This window comes from Taudactylus pleione, unplaced genomic scaffold, assembly GCF_031769625.1.
Source record: "Taudactylus pleione unplaced genomic scaffold, aTauple2 ptg000012l, whole genome shotgun sequence".
NCBI lineage: Eukaryota > Metazoa > Chordata > Amphibia > Anura > Myobatrachidae > Taudactylus > Taudactylus pleione.
This window is the reverse complement of record NW_028284415.1, coordinates 12541380-12558536: the sequence shown is the minus strand read 5'-3', so window position 1 is coordinate 12558536 and position 17157 is coordinate 12541380. Positions and strand designations below refer to the sequence as shown.

Sequence of the window (17157 nt, the reverse complement as noted above, 5' to 3'; positions counted from 1 at the left end):
GGTCAGGATGCAAGCGGCCACCCAGTATCTGAGCGACCGCTTGCATCCCCCGACTGCCTCTGAATGAGGGCCTTAGTCTCTACTTCCCGGAAAGGGGAATCAGAGTCAGAGTCCTCCGGTAATTCCCCATCATTCGAGTCTGACATCTGTACAGACTGGGATGATATAATAGGGCGTTTAGACACCTTCTGATGCTTGTCACTTATGAGCATAGATTGAAAAGCTGAAGAAGCCGCCAAACTCTGGACTGAACTAGAGAACACATCCACCCAAGGTGGTTAACACGCCTGGGAAAGTAGACTGTTGAGTCACCGGAGGAGACTGTATATACACTGGTAACCCCGTATAGGGACTAACAGTCTGAGGCCCAGGTGGAGAAGGCAACAAATATGGCATACCCTGGGAGGGGAGGATGGCTGGTTGGGGTAACCCCATATGGGGGAGAGTAGCTGGAACCGCAAGGCTATTCGCGATGGAGGCCAGCACCTGAGAAAATACCGCCCAAGTAGGGTCCTGTCCCGTAGTTGATGGGTTAGAGGAACCAGGTAACTGATGGCACCTCACACACAGCCCATCCTGTGATAAATCCTCCTTATTTACCCCTGCGACGCAGCGTCTGGAGAACAGAGCGGGAATCCGCAGAGCGCTCAACTTCCTCATCAGACATGAGATAGATAGATAGAGATATATATATATATCTATCTATCTATCTATCTACACACTATATATAATTTATTTACACACACACACATCCTATTGGGAAGTCCAGTGGCTCACTCCTGACACACCCACAAGTATGCAATGCACAGGTCCACAAATGTGGTACCGTGTAGCACACAACTGTATGTGACCGACCTCACCAATACATGAATTTATATAAGTGAGATCCAAGAAAAGCCCTTCCCAAACACACCGGCCAGGGCCGTAGGAGAAGAAAAGGGATAGGTATAGACTGACAGTATTTTGAAATAAAGCACAGACAGTCAGCACTAGCAAAAGTCACATACAATGCAGAAGTTAATACTCGCTGCACCTTGTCACTACAATCAACCTACCCAGATTCAGTGTCTGGAAGAATTATAGTGCTGTGTACGCTGTCCTAGCAGGGGAGAGGTACACAGAGGGACCGGTCCACGCGCTGCCCGAGAGATCTGCGATGTGCCAGGGAAGATGGCCGCCGGAGACCTCAAAGGAGGAGTGGCCGAAGGAAGCAGCTCAGCGACACCAGAGCGGAAAGGCGCGCTGAGCTGATGGGAGGAGCCACTAGACAGGGAAGGCTCTCTCCACTGGCTAGCATTTAACCCCCGGGACGACGGTTCCCACTGCCGGCAAATTACTCCCTGTTGGTCTAGTGGTCACGTGGGGTATGCCTCCGGAGAGGGGAAGCCCGCCGCCACTGCTAGTGCCTCCGGTCTGTCCCTAGAGACGGGAGGCAGAAGACTGCATATAGCCGCGGGTCGCCACGTCTTACCTGATCCCCGGCGCTCCGACAGCAGTCATGGGATTCCCCCAGAGCCCGGCTAGTACAGACTCTGGGGTACCGCCGCGATCCCCAGATCTGTACTGGCGTTGCGGCACCAGTAGGGTGTCGGAGCGGCAGCTTGGACGTCCAATGGACAGTCCGACGCTGCCGCTCTGAAGAGTTGTAAAAATAAAATGTAAAACTCATAAAATAAGCTTAGGGGCTGCTAAACAGCCCCCCTGCGCTAACGGTGACCCGACTCCGGCCGGGCACCAACTTAAACTGAGGTGCCTGTGGCTCGGTGGCGGGGTATAGAGGAGGATGGACCCACTGCATCCTGGGAGCTAAAGCTTTAACTGCGTGGTGCCCGTGGATCCAGATCCAGCTATACCCCCAAGGTCAACCCTGTGGACCCCCTATGGACCCTGAAGAAGAAATAGGGAAATTTAATTACCCATGGAGCACTGTATCAGAATAAAATAGGGAGATTTAATTACCTGAGGAGCACTGTTCTCACGTTCTTTAACACTTAAGGCCTGATTCAGAGCCGCTCGCTAGATGCGATCGCTCGCTCCCAGCGTATGCAAATCCAGCGCACGCCCAGCAAGGCAGGCGATTGCTCGGCAAAGCATTAGCACGCCCACTATGTCTTGGCGAGCGATCACTTTGCGTAAGTAGACGCCCACCAGCCATTCATAAGACTCCTACTTCCGCACGTCATCTCCAGGAAGTGCATGAACACATTGGTACATCGAGCACCATTGGATGTGCTCGCAGCGCTTGAGGTTGACTATACCTGCTCGCAAGCACTGCGATCCCTTCAGTGTATAATTCAACCAGGTGACTTGTACTATGACGCTGCCTGTTAATTATGCACGCCTCTGAAATGGCATTTAAACACTCAGGCATGCCTGCGTCCACAACTCCACTCCCCCGTTACTACTGCCCTGCCCCTGTTACCACCCACAAACGGCCTCTCCTGTCACTCATTCCACTGGGCTGTTTTTGCAGGGGGAGCGAGCGCATCCCAATCACTCGTACTAGTTTGCGCACGCGCACTGTGAACTATACGCATGCGCACATTTGAAAACATCGCCAGCAACGAGCGATCGCTTGCTAGCAAGCAGGTCTGAATCGGGTCCTTATTCCTTTATTCAGGCAGCTTAATTGCCAATGCCTCTCCCTGTGTACTGTTTGTGAATGGCATAGACCATTTGAGCATACAGTACCACACACCAAGTAAGCAACACACCCTATTTTATCAAGGTAAAGTAAACTCCACCAAATCGGAGCTGTGGTCAATACTGAGGACAAATGAAGCAGCTCTCTTAGGACCTGATTGAGAAGTGGACGCAAATCCAATCACCTCAGCGAAATAGATATGCTGACGTACATCAACTGCATCTCTGATCCGCTGCTTGCGTGCAAAGATGCACCATCTGAGCAACCTTAAGATTGTTCAATATGTCAGTTGGAACTTAAGGTGTGTATCCACTAGGCTATTAAAAGGCCGAATGAACGATAACGACATCGTTAAATTGCTTGTTAATCGTCTGCAAATCAGCTATGTAAATGTCGAAAACGACTAGCGATACGGCGCCCGCTGGTCGTTTAGACATCTACCACTGCCTGAACATGCTGGTCAACCTGACTACGTCAGGTTGCCCATGTTCAGGGATGATTGATGTGCCTACACTGAACGTCCAGTGTAGGCACATCATAGACAGTGAAACGACTGCACGATTACAATATCGTAACGTGCACTCGTTTCACAGTCGGGAAGTGGATGCGCACCTTTAGACACCGGGGCCAGTACCACTGTACAAAGGCGCAGTTGCTGGCTGCAACACAAACCGGAAACTGTAGTGACACACCTACTTTTGACTCTGCTCCCCTCCCCTTTACCCCCCAAAAACGCTCACTACCCGTCAATTGTTCTGTGTCCAAATCCTCTCTACGGACGCCAAATTAATTCCATAGCAACACATGTTTAGTGAGACACATGCGCAGTAGAAAAAAACATCGGGCAACTGCGAAAAATATCCGCATGCGTCAGGAGCAAGTGACGAAGGTGCAGGATACTTCCGCACGGAAACGCGTTGAGCCTTCATACGGACCCCCACATACCAGAGCACTTGGGGGACACTTATTCAATTTTCCGGACCAGGAATTTGGAGTCAACCGCTATATGACAACAGCTTATCCAAGTTAAAGGACTTACTTTATATGCAAGGACTTCCTGCTACAGTACCCACTTAGTAATGTACTCCTCTTACTGGGACTTGCACCGGCTATTTACTTGATACTGGACTCAGTGACTCATTATAGTGTTGTGGGGCCAATCCCTATTGCAATATTGCACATTTTAGCTTTCATATTTATGTTTTTATACGTTCCTATTAAATTGTGTTCATTTTGACCAAGCCATGTGTATATGATATACATTTATTTCAAATATCTCTCCACACTTCAAAAAATCATTCACTTTTCAAGGGAAAATCTGACAGATAATCTAACAGATAATCGTTGGTGTGTATGCACCTTCAGTAAAACAATTAGCACTCCTGTGGCTATATTTATGATCACATTTTAAAATGGTGTATTTTAGAAAATCTTGCAAGTTTTCTGATTATTTGACATTATCATTTTCTGTACATTGACCTTATTTTCATCTAACTAAAATATATCTCTGTCTAGTGTTTTGTATATAATGTTTTACTAATGTCTTAGTAAAGGATTTAGGGGGGAGATGTACTATAGTAGTACTTATTGTGCCGCTATAGTTCTAACGCCTAGTAGTCATGTGTTGTATCTTGCCTCCTGCTTGGCTCCATTTCACATGCGTGAGATCTCGCAAACATCGCCACAGAAGCCGCCGCTTGTTGGTTCACATACCGGCAGGTAATCCTGACAATATGTGAAAAAAAGATAAGCCACAAAAGTGAGCTTATTGATTTTAATTACATCTGAATATTTTTCCGTAAAAATCAATGTTTGCAGATAACGTACAGCGAAGTGATTTCTTTCCACGTTATCTGCTTTCAAACATACGGAGGTTCAATGTAAGTGCCAAATAGCGCTGGTTATAGCACATTTGGCACTTCTGCTTATATCTCCCCTTACGTAGTCCTAAGACCTTATGAGAAAGAACTCCTGCCCCACCGAGAGGTGTTAGACTTATTTCATGCCCTAAAATGACATATTGTGTCAGTAAGTAGGTCTGTTATTTTAATAAAACTATATGCAAAAAATATTTTCAAGAGTATGTGACCCTAGCATTGATCAGCATGATCTATGGAAATACCAGAAATAAGGTAGGTCAATGACCACACCCACACTACAACAGTTTCTCATCCGTGTGTATTTTCTGTCAACCTTGATCTATAGCCAATTGATTCTGATCGGATAACTTTAGAGACAACTAGAGGTTTTGAAAAGGTAGTTTGGATGACCTTCGTCATCAAACTAATCGGGCTACTGGTCCCTAACATGACTGTTCCTCATTCAGACCTAATTAACTGCAATCAGATATTGATCAAGAACAGTCCTTCAAAGCTACACACACTGTATTTGTGCAACTTATCAGTCCTAGACCAGCTGTAAAAATTACAGCACAACTTTAACTGTTTTACAATATATACAATATATACAAAGTATTACTTTCTGGTTTTGACAACAGTTATCTTACATACCTAAATGAGAGTCCAGGAGATGGGGCTGCTCTTGATAGTTATCCATAATAACTACAATTAAACATGTACAATTAGCAAACAAACAATACATTGATTGACAAAAAAAAAAAAAAAGGAAGTAATCATTTTTTTCAGGTGGTAAATATGAAGACAAACAAATGTATACAGTTTAGTGATAAATATATATTGTGCAATTGGCCCTAGATCTGTACATTGAGAACTCCTCATAGGTTATTCATACACTGGTACAACACTATGAGTCCTATTCAATTAGGTGCGAAAAAAGTCTTGTTTGTCGATAAGCGTTCGAAGGTAAGGCCGCATTCGCCAGTTTTGATGCAATCTTTTGGCGTACTCTCAGTGCACGCTCCCACTTTTCGCCCTATCCAATTGTAAAACACGCGAAAATGCATACGTGCAAAAACTGCGCATTGCAAAACAAGCGAAAAGTACAGCACATTTTGGAGAAATCAGTCTGTACCCCATAAAAGGCCTAACTGACACTAGAAATCAAAATAGAAGTGTATTTAAATAGCCCTAATAAAAGTAGTTTTGGTTCCTAGATTGAGTCAAATGGTTGTTATATGCATATTTGCATAAGTGTGGAAACATTATATAAAGCAATTTCTTTTGGAAAAATAATTGCTGTATATTTTTGTGTCTATAAAGTGCAGTTTTACAAATTTTAAAACTACACCTGTCGCAGCCACCTGCAAACCTAAAAACACCTGCCCCAACCATACAGCCCCCCAAATACCTGTCCCAGTACTTTAAATCCATTTTCCAACACTTTTTAAATTCTCACCCCAAAAACTACACGTCATTATTAGGGGAAATTAAACTTTTTTTTTATACCGAACCAGTCATTAGGGAGGTGTCCAAAGGGTTCTGAACCAAGTCTCTAAATTTTTAAGCCCAAAAAAAAAAAAAGGAGGATTTTGCACATTTTATCACCTGTCTCTGAGATGGGGAAAACTGTGATGGTTTCTGCCTATGGAGTTTTTGCACATGTGAACACTCCGGCAGTTGAATAGCGCGATACGCATGTATGCCCGAAAACTTTTCACCGGCAAACACTTTTCGCCAAATGCAACTTTTCGCACCTAATTGAATACGGCCCTATGTTAAATTAGCAGATGTGGCCTTTTTCAAAATGGACAAAGGGAAACATTTCTACTCAATAGTAACCAAACCTTTACAGAAACATAAATCTACTCAATAGTAACCAAACCTTTACAGAAACATAAATCTACTCAACAGCAACCAAACCTTTACAGAAACATAAATCTACTCAATAGTAACCAAACCTTTACAGAAACATAAATCTACTCAACAGCAACCAAACCTTTACAGAAACATAAATCTACTCAACAGCAACCAAACCTTTACAGAAACATAAATCTACTCAATAGTAACCAAACCTTTACAGAAACATAAATCTACTCAACAGCAACCAATCCTTTAGCAAAATATATAAAGTTGACTTTCTTTTAGTGAAAAAATATTTAAAGAGTAACTATAATTCTACATATGCAGTAACAGATGGTGCAATAGTTTGCATTACTGCCTCACAGCACTGAGGTCTTGGGTTTGATTTGCACCATGACGCTATCTGTGTGGAGTTTGTATATTCTCCCCGTGCTTGTGTGGGTTCGGTGCTCCGGTTTCCTCCCACAGTACAAACATATACTGGTAAGTTAATTGGTTACTGACAAAAACTGATCCCTAGTCTGTGTGTATATGTGATAGATAATATAGATTGTAAAGCTCCACTAGGGTAGGGACTGATGTGAATGGCCAAAATATTCTCTATATACGCTGTAGAACAGGGCTCGACAAAACCCAGGGGCCAGGTCGCCATGGCGACCAGATTTGGTTGCCTGGCAACCAGATTTTCAGCAACCCCCGGGCCCTGTAGTGCAGACCGCGAGCGCGGTCCACACTACAGAGTAACAGCGGTGGCTGTATAGTGGTGGCCAAAATTGCAGACACATTTTTAAACTTGAATGCTTATAAAAACTGTTTCACTTCACGCAGTGCAATTATTCATATATCAAATGAAAGGAAATTTAATGCTGAATTCAACACAATAAACAGAGGTCAAATATTTGCATTACAAGGGAAGTTATGTTACTTTCAGTCAGACAAAGAAGCACAGATGCATTAGATTCAAGAAGCGAATTGTAGTAACAGCTACTACCAGCCAATCGGAATCGTCGTTCTGAGGACCAATCAGCTGTCGTTTATGAGCAGATGCAAGGTCATGTTCAAAGGTGGGAAAGGTCAGTTTGGCTGTTTCATTTTGCAGAATAAAGTTGGTTACTGAAGTGCAATTATGGTTGGATGTTTGTGTGTATTGTTTAGTGCCAACGACGGTGTAAAAAATAAATACAACAATGTCATCCAGGCAAAGTGGTGACTGGTCACCCAGGAAGAGATCCAGGATTGTGGTTTTACATGAAAATGGTCTTTCGTATGCAGCAATTGCGAGAGAAGTTGGTGGGAATGTGACAACATCAGGAGTACGAAAGTTTTGTTTACGCTATCAGGAAACACAATCTATACAAAACAAAGAAGGAAATGGTCGGAAAAAGCTGTTGATGATAGGAGAATAAAACAAATTTCCGTCAGGGACAGATGGATATCACCTGCAGCCATTAGCATTGACCTTAGTGCAAATAGTGTTTTTGTCAGTGCAAGAACGGAATGGAGAAGACTAACGGAGGTTGGCCTAAAAGGTAGAATTCCCCGAAAAAAGCCATTGCTGAACAAAAAGCAGCGGCAGAAATGAATACAGTGGGCAAAAGAACACATTGCATGGACAGATGGTCAGTGGAAACAAGTGATATGGAGTGACAAAACTAAAATATCGATATTAGGCAGTAATGGGAGAAAATATCGGAGACGTCGCATCGGGGAAGAGGTATATCCAGATTGCATTCAAGCGATAACAAAGAATCCTACAAGTTTTATGATCTAGGCCTGTATGACAGCAGATGCTGTAGGCCGCCTTTATGTCATAGATGAAACACTGAACAGCAGAAAGTACATTGACGCCATCAGGGATCTTTGTCCAGATTATGCCCCATTTTTTTCCCATCAGGATTCAGCTCCCTGCCACAATGCATGGATATGCAAACAGTGGTTCACGGAGAATGACATACAGGTGCTGGGATGGCCAGGAAACAGCCCAGACCTGAACCCCATAGAACATTTGTGGTTCAGTTTGAAAAAACTGGTACCTCTGAGGAGTCCATCCAATAAGACAATTAATTGAGGCTATAATTTTCTCATGGCACCACATAATAAAGAAGGAAGAGCTCCAAACACTGGTTGGCTCAATGCCACGTCGCTGTGCTGCTGATACTCATAGGACACAGGGATATTCACCCTAAGTGTTGTTTTCACTGCATAACCCCATGGAATGCAAATATTTGACCTCTGTTTATTGGGTTGAATTCAGCATAAAAGTTCCTTTCATTTGATATATGAATCATTGCATTGCATGAAGTCTAACAGCTTTTATAAGCATTTGAAGTTGAAAAACATTAAAATTTCAAAGAGTGTCAGCAATTTTGACCACCACTGTATGTTTGTTACAGCAGCTGATGAGAGTCAGACAGAGCGGGCCTGGAGGAGCGCATAGCGGCGGTCATCGGCAGGAGCGTGGATCAGTTGTTGCGTTGTTTTTTTTTTTTTTTTTTTAAGGGGCACTACATAGAGGAGGTGGCCACTACTGGGGACACTGTGGGGGCACCGCATATTTGGGTGGCCGCTACTGTGGGGGCACTGCATTAGGTGGGGGTGGCCGCTACTGGTGACACAGTATGGGGGGGCCACTACTGGGGCACTGTACAGGGTGGGGACTACTACTGGGGTCACTGCAAAGGGGGGACTACTACTGGGGGCACTACATAGGGGGGGGCTACTACTGGAGGGACAGCTACTTGGGAAACTACCCAGGGGGGACCTGTATATGGGGACCACTACTGGGGCACTGTATAAGAGAGGGGTGTTACTAGGGCACTGCATAGGGGGACGCTACTAAGGGCAATGCATAGTGGGGACTACTACTGGGGCACGGCAGGGCGGGGGACTACTACTGGGGGCACGGCAGAGGGGGGACTACTACTGGGGGCACGGCAGAGGGGGGACTACTACTGGGGGCACGGCAGAGGGGTGCCCAAAGCATATTCTTGCATCTGTGTCCACCACTCTCTAGTTCGGCCACTGTCGGCGGTGGATTTGCTTGCCCAGGGTTTTTTGGCTGCGGATAGGTGGTCTTTCTGAGGGTTGGTTGCCTGAAGAGGGGGGTTAGTTGCTCAGTAATGTGGCTGTGGGTGGGAGGTTTACCTGGGGTACCCAGTTAGTGGTGTGGCCATGGGGGTTGGTTGCCCGGGGCATAGGTGTTCAGTAATGCTGCCCCGGGGGAAGGGGGGGGTCTGGTTCCTAGGTTTTAGAAAAATTTGTCAAGCCCTGCTGTAGAATATTTATGCGCTTTATAAATAACTGACAATAAATAACCAGCACATCCAGCCATTAAATATTTTCTTGCTACAGCAATATAGTATATTGGGTTAACATGCAAGCATTTCCAGTGTGGAATGTGAGAAGAGGGATCTACTGGAGCCCTGGTTGGTTTTCTCAGTCACCTTGTCTAGCAGGCCAAAGAATGCTTTGCACTCAGACAAGTCCACTACAAAAGGAATCATGTCATGAACATCACCAAATCTGAAAGTCCTAGCATTGTATACAATTCAGTGTTCTCCTGACACTTTATTTCTGGGGCAGTATGACCAGCAATATTCCGCTGCTGCCCGGCACGGACACGGCTGAAAGTAGTGCTGCACCGGCGTTTCATACAGAACGGTCAGCCCAGCACAACTTATTGGCCGCATCACATTTCCTGGCGGCATCAGAGCGGAGGGCAGAGCAGATCCCTTCCCCAGTATAAAGGGAAGGGTATGATTGCTCAGTCTCTGTCACGTTGAGAAACCGTAGCAGTGCGAGTACTGAAACAACCCGTTCTCCGACCCTACCTCCAAAATATAGAGAGATTATCATATCCTGTGAGCCTCCAGATGCTGCATTTTCCTTCACTCATTTGTGCACCCCTCATCCCGGTCCGCGCTTCCCCCCAGGCTGCCTGATGGTGTTACCCGGCATAAGGGAATTTCTGGAGAGAACACTGCAATTTGCACTAGAACTTTTGAGACGGATGCTGCCAGTGATGCGACATGTCAAAGGGACCAGCTCTCTGTATAAGGCAGCCAAACCAACTCTCTTCCAGCATGCTTAAGCCATTCCACAGGGATGAGGCTGTAATATACTATACACCAGGGTTTTCAACCCTCATTTTCCCCCAAAAGGTCATGTTTTGAGGATTTCTATCTGTGGAAGCAATTGCTGACCCAGCATGATTAAAGAAATACACAAAACATGACTTGTTAGTGGTACTTGAGAACCACTGCTAAACATAGCTCACCCCCAATGACTAAAAAAATTCACACAAAAGTATACAGTGCTAAACTTAAAACACCCTATTGAATACCTTTGTATATGTGAATATATACACGAGGGTGGTAAAATAAGTAAGGTAACAAGACCTCTTGTGTAATGTTCTCTATTTCATGCTAATTTCCCGCCAGGCCAGAGCAGGTAGACCTCTGCTTTCCCTCACGGCCATTAGACTGCGTCTCCTATCAGTCATACCGTCCCAACATCAGTTGTAAGATGGCGGGGCTGGCAGAAATATGGTCAAACACCAAGGTGTGTAGTGAGATCAGATTTCTGCGTGTAAAGGGCACATCCGCAGCTGAAATTCATCACCAACTTGTCGAAGTGAATGGTGATAAGGTCATGTCACAGAAACAGGTTTGGTGCACTGCCTTTGATAACGGCAGAATAGACTTCAAGATGAGCAGCGATCCGGCCGGCCAAGCACGTCCACCACAGATGACAATTTGTGCCGCATTGAAGGTCTGATTCAGGATAACAGACACATTTGAGTTAGTGATATTGCTGATGAGCTGAACATCTCAGTGGTTACTGTGCACAACATCGTTCCTGAGCAACTGGGGTACAGGAAAAAGTGCTTACGCTGGGCACCGAAGCAACTCACAGAAGTTCACAAACAAATAGGATGGGAATGTATCATGAGGAGGGAGTGCATTTCCTGCAGCATATTGTTACAGGCGATGAAACGTGGGTGCATTATGTGACACCTGAGGCAAAGCCAGCATTAATTACACGAAAACACACATCGTCCCCACCTTCAAGGAATTTCAAAACAACTCAAATGCGTATGTCCGGCAGGATTGCTGCTCATCTTGAATGTCTGTCCTACCATTATCAAATGCACTGTACCAAACCCAAACTTTTTTTCTGTGACATGACGTTATCGCCGTACACCTTCACAAATTGAGGTGCAGTCCAATAGCCGTGAGGGGAAGCAGTGGCTTACCTGCACTGGCTTGGTGGGAAATTAGAATGAAACAGAGAACTTTAAACACCTGAGGTCTTGATACCTTATTACTTGAACCACCCTCGCTTGCATCTTTCACCCCCAATAACAACAGAATTCAGGCGGACACTCAGGGATTAGTTGAAATTCCAGCGCCGGCATCCCGATGGTAAGTAGTGGGGTTATTGGAGGGTTAGGTGTTAGGGATTGGTTTCTGAGGATACGCTAGATTTTCTATAGTTATCCCCTGGCACAGTGGTAATTGTGCAGGCAATGATAGAGTCAATGATCACCATTAGAACTGTTACAGCACTGTAGACACCAATAATACTATGGGCACACAATGGATGGATTATATGATGCATTGTTTAGTACAGAAAAAGGAAATGTATGATTTTGTCACTATGGTATACAAGTTACATCGCCCTTTTCATATAAACAATTTTTAGGGGAAAAGCTTATTGTACTAGCAAAATGACACAATAATGTTTAACCTATTCTTCCCTGGACTTGCATTACTGATCCAGATGAAGAAAATAAAAAAATACCAGCAAGTCAACAGCTAAATTATCCTTGCTGGGAAAAATAATCCTATGTGACCCCAATATAACAACCTGATTAACTCCCTGGATCAAGCACAACAGCAATGCAACTAAATAGTCATAACCGATATTGCCTAACTATTGCTTATAACTTACTATATTTCTCTTAGGGGATATGCCTTTCAAGGATCTTTGCTCCATAATTGTTGCCCATCTTGTCATAACCACTGTGCCAGCCAGTGCATTCTCTCACCTATGAATCTCTGTGTGCACACCTCCCTGCTGACCAGGTCTTCACACACATCACGCAGGCTGACAATCAGTGCTCGGGTCTCTTCGCTCTCAGTGAACGTTTCCAAAACGTTATGACGAGATACTGCTTCTGGGTTCTCCTCTTCCTCTTGCTCCAAACTATTTGCGGCCATTATGATGGCACTTAGACTAGAGATTTCACTTGTCACAAACTGGAAAGAGAGAACATTTACAATAGTTGTAATATTACATAGCAGAGGCTAGAAAGTACATTCATATCTGGTAGCAGACATTACTGGTGGCTGGCTTTTAGGGTCATGCTAATATAATATGTATGGAAAGCTTACCAGGCTGTTTCAAGGTCTTACATTTGACTAAGTGAACAGTATATGACTGCATGGCCTCTGCTGGAGTGCACAATTTATACATAATATGTAAAAATGTATGAACAGAATATTCCAAAAACTATGTATTTTTTTTAACTTCTAAAAGTTTCAGGAGAAAACAATGTGCTGATAAATAATAGCAGTAGAGGACGCTGGCATTTAACAGGTTTAATGGTAAAAATCTAACATATAAGAGCAATATCCCTGTATTCAGTACTCTCCCACTCACAGTCATCCTGATCCTTTCTGCCCACCGTCATAGGGCACTAGGTCATTAAGTTATACCAGTGGTACCCAAACTCGGTGCCATGGCACTCTGGGGTGCCACGGGTTGGTGCTCCAGTATCAAATCAAGTTATTTATAGTCGAAACCTGTGCTGGTGTCTGCCATTCAGAAAATACGTGAACAAACAGAAGCACAATCCTGTCCACCACCACATAACTGAACCTAAGGAAAACAAGTATGCACAATTTACTTAATTTAATAACTTTTCCTGCATTTCTCAGCAAGAAGCTTTTGGCCTAGGGATGCTGTGAAAATAATTCTGATACTAGGGCGTCGTGATTCAAGAAAGTTTGAGAATCGCCGAGATATACTGTTAAATGCAGTCACTCAGTTGTATCATTATTTTTCCTGTTTATTACTGGCTGAACCTTTTAATACTATATTGTTATTTCATAACATTGTATTTACCTATGTACAGCACTACAGACATGTCTCCTTATAACTAAAAGATAATGATACACATACAAGGACGACGTACACTCTGCTATGAACATAGAGGAGGCACAGTGCAGCTATGCACATACGAGGAGGAATAGGACTGCTATACACACGAGGAGGAGGAGGTGGCACAGCACTGCTATGCACATAGATGAGGCAGTGCAGCTATGCACATACGAGGAGATGCTGTGCTGCTACACACATACGAGGAGGAGGAATAGGAGTGCTATACACGAGGAGGTGGCATAGCACTGCTGTACACATACGAGGAGGAGGAATAGGAGTGCTATACACGAGGAGGTGGCATAGCACTGCTGTACACATACGAGGAGGAGGAATAGGAGTGCTATACACGAGGAGGTGGCATAGCACTGCTGTACACATACGAGGAGGAGGCACAGGGCTGCTGTACACATACGAGGAGGAGGCACGGGGCTGCTGTACACATGAAGGGGAGGCACTGGGCTGCTGTACACATGAAAGGGAGGCACTGGGCTGCTGTACACATGAAAGGGAGGCACTGGGCTGCTGTACACATGAAGAGGAGGCACTGGGCTGCTGTACACATGAAGAGGGGGCACGGAACAGCTGGGCCAATACACATATACGAGGAGGAGGAATAGGAGTGCTATACACACGAGGAGGTGGCACAGCACTGCTGTACACATACGAGGAGGAGGCACAGCACTGCTGTACACATACGAGGAGGCACGGCACTGCTGTACACATACGAGGAGGAGGCACGGGGCTGCTGTACACATGAAGAGGAGGCACTGGGCTGCTATACACATGAAGAGGGCGCACGTAACTGCTAGGCCTATACAAATATACGAGGAGGAATAGGAGTGCTATGCACATATGAGGAGGAGGCACGGGACTGCTGTACACATACGAGGAGGAGGAACGGCACTGCTATACACATACGAGGAGGAGGCACGGGACTGCTATACACATATGAGGAGGCACGGGGATGCTATACACATATGAGGAGGCACGGGGATGCTATACACATATGAGGAGGATGCACAGGACTGCTATACACATGAAGAGGAGGCACGGGGCTGCTATACACACGAGGAAGAGGCACGGGACTGCTATGCACAGGTGGAGGCACAGGACTGCTATGCACAGGTGGAGGCACAGGACTGCTATGCACAGGTGGAGGCACAGGACTGCTATGCACAATAGAGAAGATGGCACAGGGCTACTATACACATATAGAAAATGGAAAAGTTATGCAAACACGAGGAGGCGGCACAGCACTGCTATGTTTATACGAGGAGGATGGGGGGGCCAGGACTGCTATGCACATAAAAAGCGGAGGATGCACAGGACTGCTATACAGAATACACACATACAGTACGAAGATGCACATCACTGCTATATACATAGAGGGAGGACTCGGAGGAGTCACAGGACTACTGTACACATAGAGGATGCATAATTTAGATATATACATACTTGGTGCCGGAACTATAGAGACCTGTCACACAGAATAGAAGGGGCGATGTCACCGCTCAGGATAATGAATGACGTGATCACTCGGTTTTCAACAGCGTTGCCTGTGTAAAAGAAACGGCGGGTACGGGTACCGGAGTGGGACAGAAAGGCGCGCCGCGCACTCTGCAATTATCTCTGGCTCTCATGATACAGTACATTATATTGGCAGATTGCTGGCTTGCTGCATTCTAATAACTGCTGCACTCCTTAGGTACAGCACCAAAGGACCCCATTCCATTAACAATTTGCAGCAGGAATATGACGTCTTCTTTCTACTCTTATCATTAGTCTAAAGGGGGAACAGGTTATTATTATTATTATTAGCCGAAAGGGCACAAATTATTATTAATCTAAATGGTGAACAGATCCTTATTATTAATAAGGGAGCACAAATTATTATACAAGGCTGAAGTTGACTTCTTATTCGGCCAGCTTCTTATTCGTGATCCATCTTCTTATTCACTTCTTAGGGTTTTTGTCACCCGGGGCAAGACAGTCATTTGGTGACCACACCCCCCCCCTGGTAATTCCCCCTGCAGCAGTGCCCCCATAGTAATGCCCCCTTCAGCAGTGCACCTATAGTAATGCCCTTGTACTAGTGGCCATATGGTAATGTCACCATAGTAATGCCCCTGTAGTGCCCATATGGTAATGCCCCTGTAGTGACCAAATAGTAATGCCCCCTAGTAATGCCACCTGTAGAGCCCCCTGGTAATGCCACTGTAGTCCCCCTGTAATGCCCCCATAGTGCCACATACACACACACACACACACACAATACTTACCTTAAACCCCGCTCCTGTGACTGCCGCCGTCGGGTCCGCCCTGCTGCTCCTCGGAACTATGGGAGAGACGTCATTACGTCTCTCCCATAGTGCCTGTGGGGAGAGCCGGAAGCTGGAGTTCAGAACAGAACTCCAACCTCCGGCTAGCATGGCGCTGCAGAGAAGGAGCTGGGCGCCCGCTGGTAATAACATCTCAGCGGGCGTCCGGCTTGGAGTCTCCCTGCGGTGCCGGGCTGGAGGACACTGGCGCCGGATGCAGCGGCACACCCGGTGCACGTGCACCTCCAACCCCCCCCTAGTTGCGGCCCTGCCCTTACACAAATTGCAATTGTATTTTAACTGCCACAGTAAGGTTTTGGGCATAAATAAGGCAGTAAAGCGGGCACAGGCACCAGATTTTGTCATTTTGAATAAGAAGCTGTAGTTGTGCAAGAGTTAACTAGGCTCGGTCAACAGATTTTACACTTGAAACCCACAGAGGGTGGTCACATACATAAGGCCCACTTGCCTTGACCAACAAGGATTTTGTCATGAAATAGGGTGAAGAAGCGGGCACAGGCACCAGATTTTGTAATTTTGAATAAGAAGCTGTAGTTGTGCAGGGGTTAACTAGCCTCGGTCAACAAATTTTACACTTGGAAGCACCAGAGGGTGGTCACATACATATGACCCACTTGCCATTTGCCTTGACCAATAAGGTTTTGGGCATGAATAGGGCAGTAAAGTGGGCACAGGAACCAGATTTTCTAATTTTGAATAAGAAGCTGTAGTTGTGCAAGGGTTAACTAGCCTCGGTCAACAAATTTTACATTTTGAACCCACAGAGGGCGGTCACATACATATGACCCACTTGCCATTTTCCTTGACCAACAAGGATTTAGGCATAAATATGATATGATTAATTGTTCGTAATACAACTGGACTTTACCTAACTTTTCTTTTTTGAAAATGATTAATTCTCTCTTATAGATCTCCATTTGTGTGCTCAATTTCTCTATCCACACATTCCTGGTATTCGCTATAAGGGTAGCATTATGTGTTTTTTCAAAATCTGCCAATTTGTCCTTAATGACATTTAATTCCCTAGTGGATTCCTCTATTACTAAAAGTAATAGATCCATGGAAGATTTATTGAGAATTCCGATCCATTTTTTGCAGAACGATAAATTATATCTCCCGATAGTTGGTGTGTTTTTAATTTGGAAACCTGTTGGTAACTGTTTATTTTTAAAATAGTCGGAAAGACTGATTTCATGGTAAAGGAAATCACATTAATTTTAACCATTGTTAAAAAGTGCCTCATTAGTTAATACGGAGGCATCTTCATCCAATAAATGTTTGTATAAGATAG

At 45.0% G+C, this 17157-nt stretch overlaps 1 protein-coding gene across 2 annotated transcripts in view; it reads right to left on the bottom strand.

Moving 5' to 3' along the window:
* The window catches only part of TBCD (tubulin folding cofactor D), a 376677-nt gene extending 361429 nt beyond the window's left edge, over positions 1–15248 (bottom strand). Inside the window, exons 1-3 of one of the 2 annotated variants that reach the window (XM_088468636.1) lie at positions 14983–15248; positions 12413–12623; positions 5155–5205 (exon numbers count right to left, since the gene is read on the bottom strand). In XM_088468636.1, the coding sequence (XP_088324762.1) occupies positions 5155–5205; positions 12413–12584 (223 nt within the window). In that variant the 5' untranslated portion in view covers positions 12585–12623; positions 14983–15248. Of the gene's footprint in view, positions 1–5154; positions 5206–12412; positions 12624–14595; positions 14650–14982 lie in introns of those variants that run through there. The other variant, XM_088468637.1, reaches the window with a different exon arrangement.
* Positions 15249–17157: the final 1909 nt, after the last annotated feature.